General features: G+C 39.9%; 1 protein-coding gene across 7 annotated transcripts in view; it reads right to left on the bottom strand.

The window, feature by feature from the left end:
- The window catches only part of Fars2 (phenylalanyl-tRNA synthetase 2, mitochondrial), a 446,630-nt gene that overhangs the window by 321,012 nt on the left and 105,009 nt on the right, over positions 1 to 20,609 (bottom strand). For all 7 annotated transcript variants that reach the window (XM_028763284.1, XM_028763282.1, XM_028763287.1 and 4 more), the window contains one exon: positions 8,801 to 8,960. In XM_028763284.1, coding sequence (XP_028619117.1) covers positions 8,801 to 8,960 — 160 coding nt within the window. The remainder of the gene's footprint in view (positions 1 to 8,800; positions 8,961 to 20,609) is intronic.

The following is a 20,609-nucleotide window of genomic DNA, read 5'->3' on the forward strand; positions in this document are numbered from 1 at the left end:
AATGCTCCTGTGACCTGAACATATGACACACACACATATCTCCAAATGAATAAATGAATGAATAAATAAATAAATAAATGTAATAAAAACATATTTTAAAAATTGACAATATGCTAAAAAAAACTAACCCAGCCCCATGGCAAAGGGACCTAGCAACTCATTTCCCCTACTTTCCAGGAATCCCATAGTCCTTAATCCAGAAGGTGGGATTATGAACATGCATGCAGGCCATGCTCTTCAGACTTCTCAGGAGTGGTCTATTTAAACAATTTTCTTGTTTTGTTTTTCTTTTTTTTAAAAAAAAAAGTCTTTTTTAAAAAGATTTTTGGTTACATAATACATTGACAGAGTTCAAAATCAAAATTCTCTACCACTCAACTACAGAGCGGGCCTTCAGTGAGGCTCCTCCTCCCACCTCTGTCTGTCTCTTGCTCCTCTGAATCCTTACAGTAAACTTATAATTTCTTTAAACTGCCAGGTGTAAGCAAATACAATTATACATTTCCACTTTCCGTACTTCCTTAAATATAAAACCAGAATCCAAACCAGAACACTGACACATGCCTCTACACACCGAGCATGTCTGGGCCTCTCTGCATGAAGGCCAAGTGCTCACTCATTTCCTTCCTCATTCCTCCAAAGTACTGCACATGGCTATCCAGTGTCCCAAGAAGCCCTGACTGCTAAGTATTTAGTGCACAGATGACAGTCAAGCAATGCTATAACAAAACACCCTCCTGGGCCCAAGGATAAGTACTTCTATAACTGGAATAACCATGGCTGAGTTGTCCTCTACAGATATTACATAAGAATTTACACTAGCATTATCTCAACGCTTTTCACAAAAGCCTAGAAATATAACTGATTAATGGTGGTGTAAACTGGAGATCTAGACACAGATGAACATCCAGAGAGCTGCTAATAAAAGACCACCTGCCTGAGCCACCTGAGGCACGTGATACAGCCAGTGTGGGCAGGATGCTCAGGTTTCTGCTGCTGGCTCAAGCACTAGTTATCTCCGTGCAACCCTTGTCTCCCCTAGCAAAGGAAGAATGTCTTCTGAATTAGCAAATGTGTTGCTAGAGGTTATGAGGAAGAGGAGACACATTTAATCTCTGAAGCATCCCTGTGGAAATAAGAGTGTGATTTCCATTTCCAAAGCACCAAAAACTCATTCATGACATAGCCTTCATCACCACCTAGAGCCTCACAGGCCTGCCGCCATTTTCCCCACTACAGCTATTTAGTATACCACATACATCCTCCACATCCACAGAGCCACTTGCCAGGCAGTCCAATACTGCAGACTGCTAAGTGGAACAAAGTCATCCCTACCACAAAGTCAAGGCAAACCATCATATCATAAAGTCCTTGGGTGGAGATCTCTCCAAGCACACACCAGATGCTAGTGGTGTGTGGGCCACAGTGATCTTCTGCTAATACATGCACAGAACAAGAGAATAACTAAAGGCTGGCTACTCCCCACCACTCATGACAGTGTGGCTGATCCCACAGCTGTGGGTCTCCTTTGTGTTGGGAAGCAGTGTTTAATGGAATCAGCCTGGATGCCCCTTCCTAGGATTCCTTTAGGTTAGGATTAGGTTCTTTTGGATGGATTCATTTCTCCAATTCACCATGAAGAGAGAAATGGCCACTAGCATTTTGAATACTGAGAATGTAGTTAGATGTGCTAGGACAGGTGACTCACTCTGCATGGCTGTTTATTAAGCAGCAGAAGAAAAATATCTAACAGCATTCTACTGTGGGGTAAAATCCCACTGCTCCTCCGAAATGCAGGGTAAAAGGAAATTAATCACTCGAGAATGTAAATCTGATCAAAAAGACTGCAGATGACCATCACTGCTGAGTCTATCACAGACCTATCAGATCCTAGTTCCACTGTGTACACCTTACTGTACTGGCTGATTTTCTGTCAACTTGAGACAAGCTGGAGTTATCAACAAAGAAAGGAGTTTCAATTGAGAAAATACCTCCATGAGATCCAGCTGTAAGGCATTTTCTCAATTAGTGATAGAGGGAGGAGGGGCCATTGTGGGTGGTGTCATCCCTGGGCTGGTAGTCTTAAGTTCTATAAGAAAGAAACAACCCTCCATGACCTCTGCATCAGCTCCTGCTTCCTGACCTGCTTGAGTTCCAGTCCTGATTTCCTTTGGTGATGAACAGCAGTGTGGAAGTGTAAGCTGAATAAACCCTTTCCTCCTCAACTTGCTTCTTGGTCATGATGTTTGTGCAGGAATAGAAACCCTGACTAAGACACTTAGCATTTTGGTACCTCAACTCTTCTAAATGATGGTTTTATGACAGTTTATTAAGGAAGGCATGCAAAGGGCACAGCACAGGGCCTGGCCACTAGCAGGCTCCATAAATGGTTTTAACTGAAGGCAATGGAAGAAATGTCCTAGAGTCCTGCACATCCTTATAGACCATGAAGTGAACACTCCTAGACTGTGTCCTAAAGGTAAATGGCATTGTTGTTCAGTTTTTACATATTAGGTACTGTATGTATTCAGACTGCCCGCTCTCATTTATGGCTACACTGTATCAGGCTAGCAACCACCAAACACGGTTATTATTATTCCCCTTTTACTTTAAAACATGGAAATGCAGTTCATTCTGCTATGGAATTAAGTTCCCAAGCCAAGAGTAGCACCAAGTATGTTAAACAATAGCCTCCCATGCTGCCTTCCACTAGAGCAGATAGAAAAAAAATAATAATAATAAGTGAGATTAACTCAGCTCCTGTCCAAAAGGCCAAGACTGTAGGGTGGGCAACTATTCTAACTACCACAAAAGAGTAACAGATAAAGAAAAAATGGAGAGGAAAGAAGGCATAGGCTAAATTCAGAGAAAAGAGAAACATCTCCAAGAGCAGTTAGAACAAGCTCCGCCAGACTCCAGGTCCACAGCCAGGAAGCACTATGAGCCTGGTCTCTGCAGATCTCACACCTCTACCTTGGGACTAGGTGGGGAGTGCTAAAAGCTTCCTCGGTGACAATGACCAGGTGGATTCCATGATGGTATAGAACAGGTGAGGAAAACTAGCACTCAAATGCAGCCTGAGGCTGTGGCTCTGAAGAGCTATAGGTTTAGATAAGGTGAGACACTGGAAAACATGTAAGTACTATGTCAACCATCATTAAGCGATTGTTTAACAAGAAGAAAATCATTCTGCTTAAGGAAAAAAAATCTGTACATACAGAGTACAGAAGCAACTTTTTACAAAGAAATAGTTTGAATCACAGACAGTTGGATCCACAGGAGTAAGACTCATGAACTGCAGGGCAAACATGCATAAAACAACACCATTGAAGCCTGGAGCACCAGGGAAGCAGGAACACTTATCTCTGAGAGATGAGACTTAATTCCTCTCCAGGAAGAAAGAAGGCACAAATAGCACAGCAATCTCCCTGAGTTAAAGAGACAGAGCTGAACATCTGGACAACTTATGGAGGCTGGAGTGCATGGAACAGTGCAGAAGGAAAGGGAAATACAGACTGAGCATGCTCTGTGGCTCTGCAAAGGACCACCATCTGTGGAATGCTACCTACTTCGTGTACCTAGAATAGGCTATCTGCAGCCAGAAACTGAGACTCACCAAGATAGCTGGGAATGACTCATAATGCACTGGCTATCTAGCTAGCACAGGACTCAGGAAGTCCCTGCATCAGTAATGGAGGAAAAAAGTCACATTCTAAACACTATCCCAGTTCTTCCCAAGAAAAAGTAAAATAAAGACCATAAATGGATTAGAGTATTTTGGAGTAGTCCCAACACTGGTTAGATATAATTAGTCCATGCATCACACAGTGAAATAAACATTGCTGGGATTACATAAATAATCACCAGGTTCTCAACCTGTGGGTCACAACCCTTTGGGGGTCACACATCAAATATCCTGTATATCAAATATTTGCATTACAGTTCATAAGAGTACCAAAATTATAGTTACGAAGTAGCAACAAAACTAATTTTCTGGTTGTGGTCACCATAAGACTAGGATCTGCATTAAAGGCTCCCAGCACTAGTTAAGTGGCGAAGCACTGCCATAGACTCATGTGTCCACACATCTGGTGTCTAGCTGGGAGCACTGTTCGGGAGGTTACTGAGTCTTTAAAGGGTTCTTCTGAAGAACGGACATCAATGAGGGCAGATTTGAATGTTCATAGCCTCACCCACCTTCCTATTCTTGCTCCCTGCAGTTGGAAGTTACCTCTCAGCTTCTTGCTCTTGCCAACATGCCTCCCTGCCACCATGGACACCTAGCCCTCTCGAACCATGAGCAAAAATAAATTCTTCCTTTTGGTCAGACTACTTTATCACAGCAACGTAAAAGAAAACAGCTATCTTCAAATAGGACCATAATAGTCAGCAGGAAAACAGCAGGTTTAAAGACCACTAGCTTAAAATGCTTAAAGTATTTTACACTAAATTCAATTTAAGGAGCAAAGTAGAACATTTACAAACCAATAGTCTCAATCATTTTCAATTCATTTACATTACCAGGAATTTATGGATAGAAAAAAAAAACAAAATGTTCAAAGCGTGTTGTCTTTATTCCCATTACCTCATAATCTCACTCTGGATAGGGCTGCTGTTTACAGCATAATCTCACTCTGGATAGGGCTGCTGTTTACAGCACAGAGCCCTAGAAGGCTCTGGTTGAGTGTGAGCATATATTGGTCCCTACGCAGGTCTAACTGGCAAGCAGGTTATCTGAGGGGAATCAACACCTGTCACAGAACAACATGGTAGGGAGGAAATTAAATAAGAGGAAGAACACGACCTGCTGTCAGTCTTGCACTTGCAGAGGGAGGAATCACCATCAGAACAGCACCACTGAAGATACTCCTGCCAAACTCAGACTCTGGACATGGGAAGGGATGTCCTTCTGCAAGGGGGCGCATGACAGCTAAGGTTGTCTCCTGCTGGCTGAAGCTTCTTGTACATCAGGAAGGGGATTCTTGTGGATGTGTTTTAAAGAGCACCACCAGCAGAGAGGCTCTCTCATGGGGACGTCCCTGTCAGGAGGGCAGCACAGCCCATCCTTCAACTTATTCATCTAAACTGCACCATGAGAGAGACAGCACTGCTCTAATGTGAACACCAATACATGTCAGACACTACTCTGGAAAAAGGCTGTAAACACCAAAAGATACAAAAAGAAATTACAATTCTAGGAATCCTAAATCCCTCTCTTAGATATTGTAAAAGGGATGATCACCAAGCAGGGTTCAGAGTATAAAGGATGCCATAGCCATCTGGAACACAATAATCAATTCCACAAGCGTAAAAATAGTCTAAAGTACTATCTTATTTCTTTCTAATTCTAAAACCTCTCTTATTACAGCCTTAGGATACTGGCACAATTGAAATGTTAGCAGAAAATAATAAACCATATTTGGAGACAGGGAAAAGCTGAACCTAATGCTGCTATACTAAAAACAAACTGCCACAAGGACAGGACGTGTTCTAATTTTTAATTCTGCTTTTCAACTACAAAGCAATCCAATAATAACAAGGGAGGAGCCAGGGCTATATAAACAAATGTAAATGAAGTCTTGACAAGTATGTCTGTGCCCATTATTTAAATGTGAAAAGGGAGAAGTCTGGGTTTTTATGTATCCTTTGGTACAAAAAATGTTAATTGAATATGATATAGTAAATAGAGGCCTTGCACCAAGATGGCCCAAAACAAGAAAGAGAGGAAAGGCCAGAGGGCAGACTGGAGAGAAAGGCCCAACTCAATAAGATTGTCTGATATTTTTACCATAGATTTCATTGTCTCTATCACAGACATAATATTAAAATAACTAATATGTCTCATTTACAGAGAGAGAGAGAGAGAGAGAGAGAGAGAGAGCTCTCCTTTTAATCTTTCCTTACTTATGTGGCCCCAGATAGCTGCCTCAAAGCTGCCTCAGCTGCCCCAAATCAGGAACTATTAGACTGGATTGATGAAATAGTTTCTTCTTATCCTTTCTAAATAGCTAGCCTCTACCTTAGGCTTCACTGTGGTTGGCTGTGGAGACTCTCTCTGTGACGGCCACCATCACTGAGTCTCAATGCTACTCAGGATGATAGTATTGAAAGAATTTATCAACAATCTCCCAGCAGATCTAATAAGCAAAAATGAATTTGAAGATGTATAAAAACAGTAATACTACCAGGCATGATGGCTCATGTCTTTAATCTCAGGACTCTGGAGGTAGAGGCAGGAAGATCTCTAAGTTAAAGGCTAGCCTGGCCTACATAATGAGTATTGGGCCAACCAGAAATACACAATGAAATCCTGTCTCAAAAACAAAACAAAACAAAAAAACTGAACAAAAATTCAGCACCACTGATCTATTACAAAATCTGGATTTAAAAAGACCAAATCCACAAGACTTTAAAAATCAACAAACAAACATATCCTGATAATAAGGCACTACTTTACTGCTGTTTCAAAACTGAAAATTCCTACATTTAGACATCAGTATATACCCCATGTCCAGACAGGCATCGCAGTTAAAACAAACCCAAAAATGTATTGCAGAAGTAGTTTTTAATAATGAAGTCTGACCGCAATGCATGGTTTTGAAAGGTATGCAAATATAAAAACAAAAACAAAAAATCACCAATATAAAGGCAAGCTCAAGACCAGAGTCCCAGAAGTGAAGCCTGTCAGTCAACATGAAATCTAGCACAGAGGTACTCATTCATTCACTGATTCATTCATTTTGCAACCACCTCCCACAGGGCCTGGGAAATGAGAAAACAACTTCTGAGAGTCAGCTTTGTCCTTCCACTGAGTAGGCGCTGGGAAGGAAGCTCAGGTTGTTAGGAGAAACCCTGGGCACATTTATGTACTGAGCCATCAATCTGGAACAAAAATGTCTTAATTTTCACCTCTTCCTTAGGAATTTTTTTTCCATATTTACACTAAATTTAACGTTTTCAACTTATAAGGCCTAATCTAGATGTTATATTTTATTTGTGAAACACATATTACTTCAAATAAACGTTAAATAACAGAAGCCTAAGATACCAAGAAACTAGTAACTGCATCGGAGTTTAAAAGGTAGAGAAGTGATTTCCATGGAAATCTCAGACTCCACTTAGCATTCCTCAGAGGCATGGGGCTCACTGCAGGTCCCATTCCATCCTCCGGTTTGCTTTGTCTCTGTTGTAGCCAGCCATGTTTGCAGTGTTCAGCCCCTATGTCTGCACACTTGCTTATCCCTCTTCCTTTTTCCACACCATTGTTTAGCTGTCTGGTGCCTGTCCTGCTAATTCTCCGTCATCCTCCACCAGGTACCCTCCTGAGTACATGATCCATCCTGAATGAGGCACCTCTCCTGAGCACTCATCGACACTTAATGTTGCCTTGGTAGAGGATAAAGATGCCTGACTCCTTGAAGATAGGAATTAGGTCTAGATTATTCCACACTGTGATGTGTAGAACCTAGCAGAAGTCAAGTTCATAATATTTTACAAACAGCAACTGCAATTATTTGCTTACAGAAATATGTAAAAATGCAGGACAAGGAGGGACACAAAAATTTGTACGTAACATAACAAAGGAAAAACTGCAGATAAAAGCCAGGCATGCTGTGTGGAGCTACTAGAGGCAGGAAATTTCTCCTTACCACTGGGATCCCCTCTTAACTGCCCTGTCTTTTAAGTATTTGAACAATATAATCTGTCTCCCTACATTTCAGTATTAAGTAGATTATGTGACTACTAATATGGCCACAATTCTTTTATTTCTGAAGTAAAAGGGGGCTAGCTATAAGGGGATTTTTGAAATAAACAACCTCGAACTAAAATCTGTTTCACATTAGATCATTTAATATGAAATGCTTCAAATCTGAAGACAGAAATAGAAAATAGCAACCATCCATGCAACCATTATTCTATGTTATCAAATCACAACATTTTGTCACATTTTACTTCATACTTTTATAAAATAAAACATCATGAATATAGATGAAAGCAGTTTCCCAAACCCTCCTGTTACTATTCCTTACTGCCCAGAAATGTGTATGTCTGATGTTGATGTGCAAATTTAAAATAATGTATGCCATATAAAGAATATATAGTGGCTTCTTAGTGACTTCTTAAATGTTTTATGAATTATGCATCTGATAATATGGAAGAAAAGATAGCCCTATAAGCCTTGTTAAAACAGAGCAGCAGAGCCTCACTAAAATTACAAGAGTCATCTTAAACACATGCTTTCCTTCATGCAAGGAGGGAAGTCTGGAGGAATGAACACATGCAGGGGAACCAGATCAGGGAGCTCTGAGATGCAGCTGGGGATGGTGACTGTGGCTCCAACAGCAGACAGAACAAAGAGTATCCCCTCCCCCGCCTCCTTGGAGGAAGATATGAAGGCAACCATGTAACATGAGAGCTAAAATCTAAACAGTATTATTCTTCCTATAAGAATGCACAATTAATTTTTCTCCTAGTGACAATAGCGATCAGTACATCAATGTATGATTGTGCCATGGGATACAACACATTATGAAGAATCATGTCCATGGGATCTAAAAAACACAAAAACAAAACCAAGCAAAACAGACACTTTCCATTGATGACATCACTGTTCCTTCTCTAGCTAATTCCATTCTAACCTATAAAACTGTAAGTTGAAAGAACCAAAGCCTCCCTCCCTTCTCCCTATAATTTAGACACAACCAAATCAACAAAAAAAAAACCTTACTAAAAACCAGCCTTGATAATTTGTTGCACAATGTTCAGTAACTTTTGAACTATTAAGCCTTGAAACACCTACCATCTCCAAAAAGATGTGTCACCAGCCTAGTCAGTACTTGTTTAAGGTCAAATTCCACAAGTTTCACAGCCTCCATGGTGTGTGTCTCTTGCTTATGAGCAGAGCGAGAACTTTCTTCAAAGAGCTGCAAGCTTTCTCCATCTTTTACTCCAGCAAATAACTGTAAACCAAAAGGAATAATGAAAAGTGTAAAACAACATCCTGGTCAGTCTCTTCCAAACAGCATAGAAATGATGGTAAAAATAATTATTACTTCAGTTACAATGTGGGAATAAGAATTATATGTTAACAATAAATACCAAAAAATTAAATTAAATGTTAAAAAGAAATTTTATAGTTAAGATGTACATTGAAACTTATGGCATTTTGTATTAATGTTGAGGCAAGCTCTGAGCTACCAAGAGTGGAAGGACTCTGGGAATTAAAAATGATGCCTGGATCTTTGATGATCTATTTTACATTTGCCTGAATTTATACTCATCCTTACAGGAGACATTATCCAATTCTAATAGAAATGCCAAGCTTTAGAGTCTAAAAGAGTTTCCCTCAGTGTCCCATAGGAACTTTCTAACATGATCTAAGACTAAGTAAAAAAGTACAGTTTAAGAATTAAATCCTATAAAGTCTATAATGTCAGGAAGCTTTTATTGGAGTTTTAATACATTATTTCTAAAAACCTGTTTCAGGGTTTTGCACATATTTCTGTACTTATTATATGTGAAAGCCTGGACAAATTACATGATAGCAAACATGAATCAATTCATGATACATACGATGAGATCATGCTGAATTCATAGGTTTTTACGGTAAGTAATATATGAAAATACAGAGTACACTGCACAGTCCAACAACTAAATATACCTTTCTTAGCATCATCATTAACCACAGATGTCATTAATCATATGCTATTTTACCAACAAAGTTGAGTATCAGAGCTGATAAGACAGTTAAGTCAGTAAGTGCTTGCCACATAATCATGAGGACCTAATTGCAATCCAATCCCTAGATGCCACATTCAAAGCCAGGCACAATGACATGCATCTGTGATCTCAATGCTGGGGAAAGCAGAAACAAGAAGATCCCTGGAGATCAAGCTAACCAAAGCAGTGAACTCCAAGTCCAGTGAAAGATCCTGCCTCAAAATACACAGTGGGGAATAATAGAGAAGGTCACTTGATATCCACCTCTGGCCTCTGAGTGCAGGCACATGTGTAGACGCAGACATACAAGTTTGCCTGATTTTACAGCCTCTTCTATACAAGAGACATTATCCATTAGAAATACCAAGCTTTAGACTCTAAAATAATATCCTTTAAGTGTCCCAAGGGATCTTTGCAATGTGATCTACAACTAAATTTAAAAAATTGCAGTTTAAAAATTACATCATATAAAAGTCTATAAAGGCAGGAAGCCTGCTAGAGTTTTAATACACAAAGGGACATATAGACACAGACACACACACACACACACACAAAACTGTGTGACATAGCAGATCAACTTCATCTATGAGAATGGGTCGAGAAAGAGAAATAACCAAATGGCTATCACTGTTTACACATGAGTCTCACAGGAGACAATGTTTTACTAAAGAGTTGCCAGTTCTAATAATGTTATACTGAATGATTAGAACAATGCTTGTACTGGAAAAAATTGCTAAAGGCAAAAAGAAAGTAACCAAGTGGATAGGAATTACTAAATAAAAGTCTACAAAATAACAACCCAGTAAAACATCAGGCAAAGAGTCCCTGAGAATGTCTGCCTTCCCAAAACAGTAAGGGCAAAGCAGAGCAGGAATGACAACTTAGTACAGCCAACAAGATGAAGTGTAAGCCCAGTAGCCGACCAAGCCATAATGTCTGCTGAACACCACAAAACGACTCTTACCCCAACAAAGACCAGACATGTAAGACAGAACGTATGGAAATTTCCAGTCAGGTGCTACACCTTGTGAGCAAAAGGAGAGTTACACTTGTGACCACAAACCAAGTAAGTCCTAGACTGAGATCTCTAAATGCTAATAAAGTCTTTTCAGATTTCATTACCCTGGACCTTCAGTGAGCTCCATGAGTGCTGAAAATAACTTACCTTCTGTATATTTAATACAGTTAAGGACTCAAGCCTAGGGAATGGTGCTGTCCACTATGAGGTTGGCTTCTCCCACACTAGTTAATGTAAACAAGAAAATGTTTGACAGACTTGTTCAGAGGCCAACTGAACCCAGAAAAATCCCTCTATGAAACTCTCTTCCCAGGTGGTTCTATACCAAGTGAAATTGTTGACTTAAACCAGCCATCTTATTTGTACAATGCCCTTCTGGCATTCCTGAGATTTCAAAATAATAAAAAAAGTTTTATATTGAAGAAATATTTGAATAAATTGTAGTCAGTCTACATAGATGAATGAACACTACGCAAGTATAAAAGAGATTGCAGAAGACCTTCATGAACTTCTAGAAAAAGATTTCCAATATGTGACAAATAAGTAAACAAAGAAACAAATACATAATAAAAAAAATTTTTAAAGCTAGGTACAAAGGAGCAAATGTTGTCTTTCTTGCAAAATGCAGCAAGGACATGAAGACCCACAGTCACCATGTAACCGCAAATGACTAACAGAAGGATAAGTTAGATGCTGAAGAACAGCCTGGCCACAGGGAGTGGAAACAAAGAATAAGCAGATGAGTGAGAATGGAGTGTAAATATGGCCAAGACACAGATGGTAACGATTCTCTAAGAAAAACTTTTGTACAGTTCTGGATTGGAGAATCAAGAAAATATTTAATCTATTCAGCACATGAAAAAGAAAGCCTACATAGAGGTGAAAGAACCCCAAATCTTCTTTCATTTAAATGGAACAGTCACACCAAGGAGAGTAAAGCACTGGCTATAGTAACTTTGAAAAACAGTATATTAAGTTACTTTATAAGATTAAAAGGGTAATTATAGGGACAAATGTGGCACATGAATCAGTCATTTTTTTCCAGAAGAATATATGGTAGCAATTCTGAAACCAATGCATTGTGGGTAAGAAGAACAAGATCCTAAAAGTCACTGTCAAGAGCAATGGAGAAAGCCAGAAATAGTCATTTGCTGCTAACCTGAGACTGGAGGTATCCACAGAATGAACACATGTTCAGATACATGCCAATATCGAAACATATGTATACAGATTTCCTGAATGTGTCTGAGAAGGCCTATACAAAATGTCATTGCTTATAACAATAAGCACACTCAGGTTTGGGTTTCTAAATACCACTCTCACATAAAAGAGGAATTCCTTAAAGAAATAACTAATTCTAAAAGATGAATCAGGGATACTATACTGGACACAAATTAACAATAGGCCAGGTCATAGGAGACTACCACAGGGGGCCCCATAGCCAAATCTGGACCCAATCAAATAATACACAAATAAGTAGAGCAGATATTACACGATAGATATAGAAAGAAATATCCAGGAAGTCAGATGACAGCAAATATTCAATAAATATGCATGGAGAATAAAATTCTAATGAATGCATTTAGAAGAAGAAAGCTTGTCAAAGTCACAGTAATTCAGAAGATGACCAGTATGTTCTAACATTGGAGGGGGGAAAAAAGAAAAACAGAGTATTTACAGATGTAAAGTAGGTTGCACAGGAAGCGCCCTAATTATGTTGGGAAAATAGTAACATCAATTGATGAGATACATGCTACCTTTATCAAGTAATTAACCCCAGGATGAACAAGAGCTATATATTATCAACACCCTGTCCCCCCCACAAAACAATGTACTGAAAAGGACAGAAATTTTTTCCTTGATTTTTTTTTTTTTGCCAAAAATATATAAGGCAAATAAGATCATGAGAAAATAACAAATACTGTCTAAATCAATTACATCTTGCCAAAGATTTTGAAAGTGGTGTCAAGACAGTCAGGATCACTCTAAACCAGTGGTTCTCAATCTGTGGGTCATGGCCCCTGTAAAGGTTGAACCCTTTCACAGGAGTCACATATCAGATATCCTGCATCCCAGAGATTTACATTATGATTCATAACAGTAGCAAAATTACAGTTATGAAGCAGCAATAAAAATAATTTTATGGTTGGGTATCACCACAGCATGAGGAACTGTATTAAAAGGTTACAGTGACAGTATGGTTGAGAACCACTCACTGCTCAATACAAAGAAAGACTGAAGATTGTCACAGTTTAGGGGAAGGTAATTAGGATATACCCACTATAAAGAGTGTCATTCTGAATTGAATTTGGCCTCAAGTGGGAAGAAAGGTTTTAATTTCAGCAAACATAACTGAATGTTCTATTTTGCCCCTCAGAGCTGCATGATTCTTTTTGTTTTGTTTTTGATTTTTTTAAATAAAGACTAATTCTCAAGAACAATTTTAAGTCAGCACAAAAGTGAGAAGGTAGAGCTATCAATATGCTACCAGTCCTCAACACACAGACAAATGCACAGACGCAAACACACACAAACAAACACACACATACTGTTTCTCTACTACATAACAGACATAGGCATACTCTACAAACAATATCTGCACCAAAGGCCACACCTTATGTGATTAATGGCCACACATTAACAGTCCGTCCTTACTGTATATTAGCTGTGCTCACCACAGCAGAGCTTACATTCTGGGTTACTACTGAAACTAGGTGTTATATGGTCTTTGTCAATATACAGTGAAATGTAGCCACTATTTAACAGCTTATCCAATAGGTTCAATGCCCTAAACTTTATCTGTCCTCTGCAAGTGTGTCTCTCCCCAGTAAACCTTGGTGATCACTAATATTTTCCCTTCAGTCTATAGTTTCATCTTTTCTAAAATACCATGACTGGAAGCGTGGAGTATCCAGACTTTTCCACCTGGCTCTTTTCACTTAGCCATATGTACTTAACTTTTCTATCTTCTCTTGGCTTGAAAGTTCAAGTATGATTGTTTTGAAAACAACATTTTTTATTAATAATACATTTTTGGACTTGATGTTTTAATTTTTTAAACACTTCATACTCCATGTCTTAGGATGACAATAGCTGAAACAATTGGGTACTGTTCTGCCACACCAACAAACAGTGTATGTCTGTGCTAGGTGATTTTAGGTCTGTGGAATGTTGCTAATCACTAGAAAGCCTGAAGGCCTAGCTAGGCTGAGGGCACTTCCAAACTCAAAGACCGTATGAATAGAGTATTGATGGTCCTATGGCCAATTTACAGCTCAAATGAGAGTTTCCAGGGTTCACTTTCATCTTATTTAGTCTCCTGACAGCCCTAAAAAGAAGGGCAGAGCTGCATGCAGAAACCCCCACAATGAACTTGTGCCTTCTCCAGGATCTCAGTTTGATACACATGTCCTCTCCTCAAGGAATTGTCTGTCCCATTTCTTTAAGTTTTAAATACAGCAAGGTTTGGTGAGATGGTGCAGCTGGTAAAGGTGCACACCACTGAGTGTGACAACCTGAGTTCAATTCCGTGAACTCCCATGGTCAAACGACAAAACTGACTCCCATGTAGAATACAGACAGCCATGACAAAGTAGCCTGGTGCTGTTCTCAGCCACTACATAAGAAAACTGACTTTAATATGCATGGTCCCTCCCTTGGTATGCCTTTCTCCAAAGTCAAAGGACTTAACTGGTAAGACTAGTGAATACACTCATTAGTAATAAAGTATACTTAGAGCACATGGTCCTCCCCTGAAGCACACAGCCCCAGTCACAGTTAACTCTGGCCCCATGCAGATAAAACCTCCAACTTAAAAGTATGTGTCTTCTCCAAGTTCTCTGGGTAGCAGATAATGCTGAGAGGCAAGACATGGCTAATGGAATTCAATTGTGGACTGCACTAAACCACTTTCAACAAATCAGAAGCACTGAATGTTTGTGTAAATACATCAAACATGCCAAAAATCTCAGAAAGCAGTGAAAGTTAAAGCAAGCTTACTGTCATTATTCAAGGGAAATCAGAATAGAGTAGTATAGAGCTGAGCATTCTGTTTGATAATTATATATTAACATCAGTGTATATTAAGAAAAATGTAAATAGTTAATATTTATACAAGGGAAAGAGGGCTCCCTTTTGAGATTCTTAATATTATTAAATGGACTCAAATGGAAACATTAGGACAATTCTATTAGACTTAGAGAGAAAAACCACAGGGCAGGCAAGCTTTAAAACCTCAGCTGCTGCCAGAAAGGGGGGGATGGAGGAAAGAAGGGGAATACTAAGCCTTTCAAGCTGACATGGAGGTCAGACACATAGGAGGCCAGGCAAGTTTTAGAGACTGGGTAAGGAAGCTTGCTTACTGCTTGAAACAGTTCAGAAAAGCCAGCAGACCTATGACCCCACATGCCTGTAGTCCTTAAGCTTCTCCACTAGAGGTGGAGGTTCTGAGGTGGAATAGTACAGTATCTCATTAAAGAATGAAATATTCTGCCTATCCCTTTAGCATGACTTAACATGAGCCACCTTCCCAGGAGTGATACCCTAGCCAAAATGACTGAACCCGCCCAACTGGAATGTTGAGACTATACTCAGGCCTGTATTTCCTTGACCAGCAGTTTTTATGTTCTAGCCTTATACTGTAGCTTACAACAATGTCAAATAAAGAAGTCAAGCATTGTAAGGCTATTTCAAAACTAGTAAGAGGTACATAGTGAATTCCAGACCTCTCTAAGCCCTAGAGTATATGAGCATGACCAAAATCTATATGGAACATACACAAAACACTGAAGATTGGAGAACACAGAAATAAGATGAAGGAGTAGCATGTGAGGCCATCTGTACAATCTGCCACAAAGGAAAAACACAAGTATCTACTAATCATAGTCAGCTATTACTTCTTCTGAAATATTACATGAGGGCATGAAGAGATTTTAAGGTCGATCTATGCCCAGCTCAAAGAAGGCAAAAATCCCCAGAGAATCGGGTCTACAGCGGGTAAGGTCACTTAGACAACTAGAATCAAACCCAGACCAAAAGAATGATCTCACCCCAATCCCAGAGACATTTAAGGGGTAGTTTCTCACTTAACCTTGTGACTGAGAACAGAGCCACAGTGTTGATGGACACTTAGCTTTCCATCAACCACACAAAATAGGCCGTGTCACCTCTTTTCACACTAGGCCTTCACTTATTTCTGACATTTTCTTACATATCCCAATACAAACCCAAATGGCTCTAAATGACTCTAAATACAAATCCTATCCTGCCTGCAGAGGCCAGGGAAATAGTTCAAATGAGAATATAATATGATTTAACTTCCTTGTTAAACCACTTTCCTTAGTGGATAACAAAAGCCAATTAAATCTAATTTTAGAAAGCAAAAATTATTTTTCAGAGTCCTAGATGTTAAGCATATATTTCAAGGCAAAGCTGAAGAAGAGGAGGAGGAAGAGGAGGAGGAGGAGGAGGAGGAGGAGGAAGAGGAGGAGGAGGAAGAGGAGGAGGAAGAGAAGGAGGAGAAGGAGGAGAAGGAGGAAAAGGAAGAAAAGGAAGAAAAGGAGGGGAGACAGGGAGGAGGAAGGGGGATGGGGAGGAAGAGGGGGTAGGGGGAAGGAGGAGTCAAAAGAATAGAATACAAATATGCAAAATTCTCAGTATCCAAAGGAAAAGGGATCGGAGGAAAGTAGAACTACAGGTGAGTCTACGCTATGATTCCAATGCAGCCATTCCTTTTCTATTTGCTCACTGAAATATTCAGAGACCACTTGCTCCTTCAGCACCACAGCCTTGCTTGTGTATGAATGCTATATTCTACCCACGCTGCCTATTTCTCTGAGTTTATATGACAGAGCTTTTGACACTGCTGCAGCTCACAGAACCATCAGCTGATAGCAACAGATATTTTCTACCTTGAAAGGCGATTGCCTTACCTATTACATGCTTTCATTTAATGCTTATAACACATATTAACCCCAGATTCTCCAGTAAAAAAAAAGAATCAGGGGATTCAGAGGGTAAGTGAGGTGCAGCATTGCACAGTAAGGGATGAAGGCTGAATCCAAACCCAACTCTATAATTGTGATCCAATCTGGGAACCAGATCCCTCACTCTGACTTTAATACAAAGAGAACAAGACAGGCAGGATGACATGAACATAACCAAGTTTCCATGCCTCATATACCCATATTACTTGAGAAACAATGCATAAAATGATTATAGTTTAAGCCTATTAAAACACATTTGTTGTAGAAAGATTGCTAAATTTTCATCATCATCATTATAAATTGCAGGTGGGAGGGAGACTGTGGGGCGAGTGGGACTGTGACAACACTCCAAAACTTGGTAAGGTTGAGTAAATTCAGAAACCCCGGTGCCCTCATACCTGAGGATGGTAGGTATTTTATCTACTTCCAACCAGATTCCTGTCCTGGAACACATGACCGTGACACCGCATGGAGAGGATCATGACAATCAGTCATATATGGGACATCCTTAACATCTCAGACCAAGCCAATAGAAAGCATCTGCTCTTAGACTCCCCAGTCCCATCACCCCAAAATGTACATAAGACCCTGGCCACAAGGAATAAAGCACAAGTTATTTCCTCAAAGATCAGCTGAGAATCTCTGTCTTATAGAGCTGTAACACTTTGCGGAAGAAAAATTCTCTCCAGATGCTTTAGTTGCTGGAAGTTGCTCGAGCCTACCACAGCTCAGTGACTCTGCTCTCTCACTTCAACCTTGGCTCCTAGCCACTGCACTGGAGGCCTTGGAAGACCAACTCCCCTACCCTACCGAGAGCGCAATTCAGTTCTTCTGTGCCAGCCTGGCCAGAGCCAGGCAGATATCCGCAGACAGTGTCTGGTACAAAGACCAGCAGGAAATAGCATGGTCAGTCAAGTGAGGGCACTGCAAATATGGGGCCCCAAAACATTAGAAAAAAACCAGATATGATGATGCATATTTATAATCCCCATGCTAGGAAAGGAGAAACGAGCAGATCCCTGGGACTCTCTAGCTAGGCAGCCTGTGCGTCCCAGTGCAGTAATGGATCCTGACTTAAGATAGGGTGAGGAGCTCCTGGAGAACAAAACATAGGCTAAACTAAAGTCTCTGCAGGCTATGTAAACACATGCAAGCACAGACATAACTTAACAACAACCAGTTAAGCCTTTTGAGTAGACTAAGCATCTGTGAATTTGCACCAATGTGCACAGTTTGGGGACCATCCAAGGACTGCTTCCCATACAAGCGGAATACACTGGTACTCCACACTAGCGACTACTCACAGGAAAATGTCCTATGTTAGAAATCATGTGAACTTCTGAAGCAATGTACAATATGAAAGACCAGTGAGCTACAACATCCTGGAGCGAGCAATGTCGACCACCCTGGAGCACGCTGAAACATCCTGGAACATATTTTATGCTCCTTGTGTTTGACTCCAAGGAACTCAGCCCTTTCAACCTAAACTGAGAAAGAAAAGTGACAGAAAGGAAAACAGGAGAAATTGAGGCAAGAAACATTTGAGCGTTGAATAAATCACACACAGAGATCCAAAAGAATTATAAACACTTCTCAAATATGACAACTGTTCAGAAAATTCACCCAGAAGGAAGTGGCAGGTCTGTGACATTCTGTACAGTGTATAAACTCTAAAAAATGATGTATCCAAGAAAATAGTCAGACAACCCCTACAGAAGGTGTGTGGGCACTCAGCAAGGGTTTCTACAGAACACACCTAATGCATTCCGCATCAACCCAAAGATGCTACAAAAACAACCTACTTGTCAGCAAGACTCCTGGGGCAGGAGAAGGTGGAATGAGAACATGCTCTTCTCAGGCTCACAGGAAAAGAGGCAATTGTGAGCTCATCATAAATAGTCTACACAATGTCTGGCACAGTGTTAATCTAGCACTCAGGACACCCAAACTGGTGGATTTTAAGACTGAGGTAACATGGGCTACATAGATAGTGTCTCTTTCAAACAAACAATATTTTGGGGTGAGAAGACATACACTAGCTGGGGAACTGCTGACTAAGGAACTGTGATGAAAGCAGAAGTAACAATATGGCTGGGAAACAAAATGTGAATCAAGGGCAACGTTTCTAAACTGTACGAAGTTTCTGCACTGTAATATTAAAACAGATGTAATAAAAACATTTCAATCACATTTGAAAAGTACAAGCCTTTGGTAAGACTGGTAGCCACTATTATATCAGCAATTTGGCTACATGGAAGCTTCTAAGGCAATCCCTGTCTGAGGTAATAGAGCAAGAAGGATACAGAACTATGGGCAAAGCATAAAACACTCGTGGTCTGCATAGCGTCAATGTGAGGGAAAGTGGCATAATGAACAGAGCATAAAGAATAGTGTGACTGGAAACTATGGCTGGGACCTGAAGCCAAGCAAAACAGGTAAGTGCAGAAGTTGAAGGCTGAAAGAAGAGAGGGCAGAACTATGAACCTGGGTTATGCCAATCATTACTATAATAGGGTTTAATGGAAGCACGGGGGAGGGGGGGAGTGAATGGAGAAGGGACAAAAATGACTTCAAAACCTGCACAATAGTCTGAGAGGGTAATTCTGGTTAACAGCATCTTTTGTCTACATCATGGTATATTTCTCCAGGTCATCCTGTTTAAGCCTAAGTTAGTCACATAACTCTATTAAAAGGATCTAATAGAAAAAGCTGAAAGATCCACAGAGTGAAAGATTCACAGTCAAAGTAGACAAGGCAAAAAGTTACTTTCTCAGTAATATGAGAGGACTTAGGCAATCTGAGAAAATCAGGAGATACTCTCTGACAGACAATAATAACTGAGGTATTTAGAAGTAAAAACCCAAGAGGTCCATAAAACACAAAATAGTAGCTAAGTATTTCCCTATGATTAGCAGAGTCCTTCTTACCCTACTTTTCACATTTTACAATAACCTAGGCCAAGGAATCAGTTGTCAGAGAACTGAGTTCTATACAAAAGAACTGTGGGGAACAACTACCCACCAACAAGTGAAAAGGGGGCTTAGAAAGAGCAGATCGGATCCATCACTGTTTGCCCAGAATAGTCTGATACAGATTACAGGACACAAATACCATCCATCTTAGAAAGTCCTCAATACTCATCCAGAATAGTGGTCAGTTAACACGATCGGAGCTCTCCAATTCTGTGTTCTTCTAAGAGAGAAATAAGTAGAGAGTGGACAACGACAGAACATAAACATAATGCCAGCGAGATAGAGATTTTCATTACAAATGAAATGAAACTTCATATAGCTTAGGCATTGTAGGGCAGCATGAGACCAGTGCCATCTAGAGGCAGTGGACAGTGAGTAGCTTCACTGGCCAGGATACAAAATTCGTCATCAAGAAGTATTCTCCGTTATTTATTTCCACTTTCAAAAGATTAATTTTTAGCAAATTGTACTTATAATACCTTTTAAATTAAAGCCAGATATAACTGACACCAGGGTCACATTAAGTTAGTAAAATGTCAGTTGATTTTTTTATTTCTGCACTTTTTACCCTCAGTGGGGAATTTCTCAAAGTATTTCAGAAAATGATCCCAAGGAAACAGAGAGATACACAGCCCAAACCACTGGCTTAGCTCTGCATTTGGAAGTTGCCAGCTCCTTACACACTGATCCAAGAAGCTAAAACAAGAAGGCTTGGAAATAATGAAACAAAAGCGAATTCTGGTAGCAATGCAGAAAAAAGGAGTTCAGGCTGGGCGCGGTAGCACATTCCTGTCATCATAGCCAATGAATGCTGAAGCAGAAGATTCACCTGAGCCAAACAAAACAGGTGGTCACTTGCTTGGAGACAACAGCAAGACAGTGTCTTAAATGAAAAAAACAAAAACAAAGAAACAA

Source organism: Grammomys surdaster, unplaced genomic scaffold (assembly GCF_004785775.1).
Source record: "Grammomys surdaster isolate TR1022 unplaced genomic scaffold, NIH_TR_1.0 137, whole genome shotgun sequence".
Classification (NCBI taxonomy): domain Eukaryota; kingdom Metazoa; phylum Chordata; class Mammalia; order Rodentia; family Muridae; genus Grammomys; species Grammomys surdaster.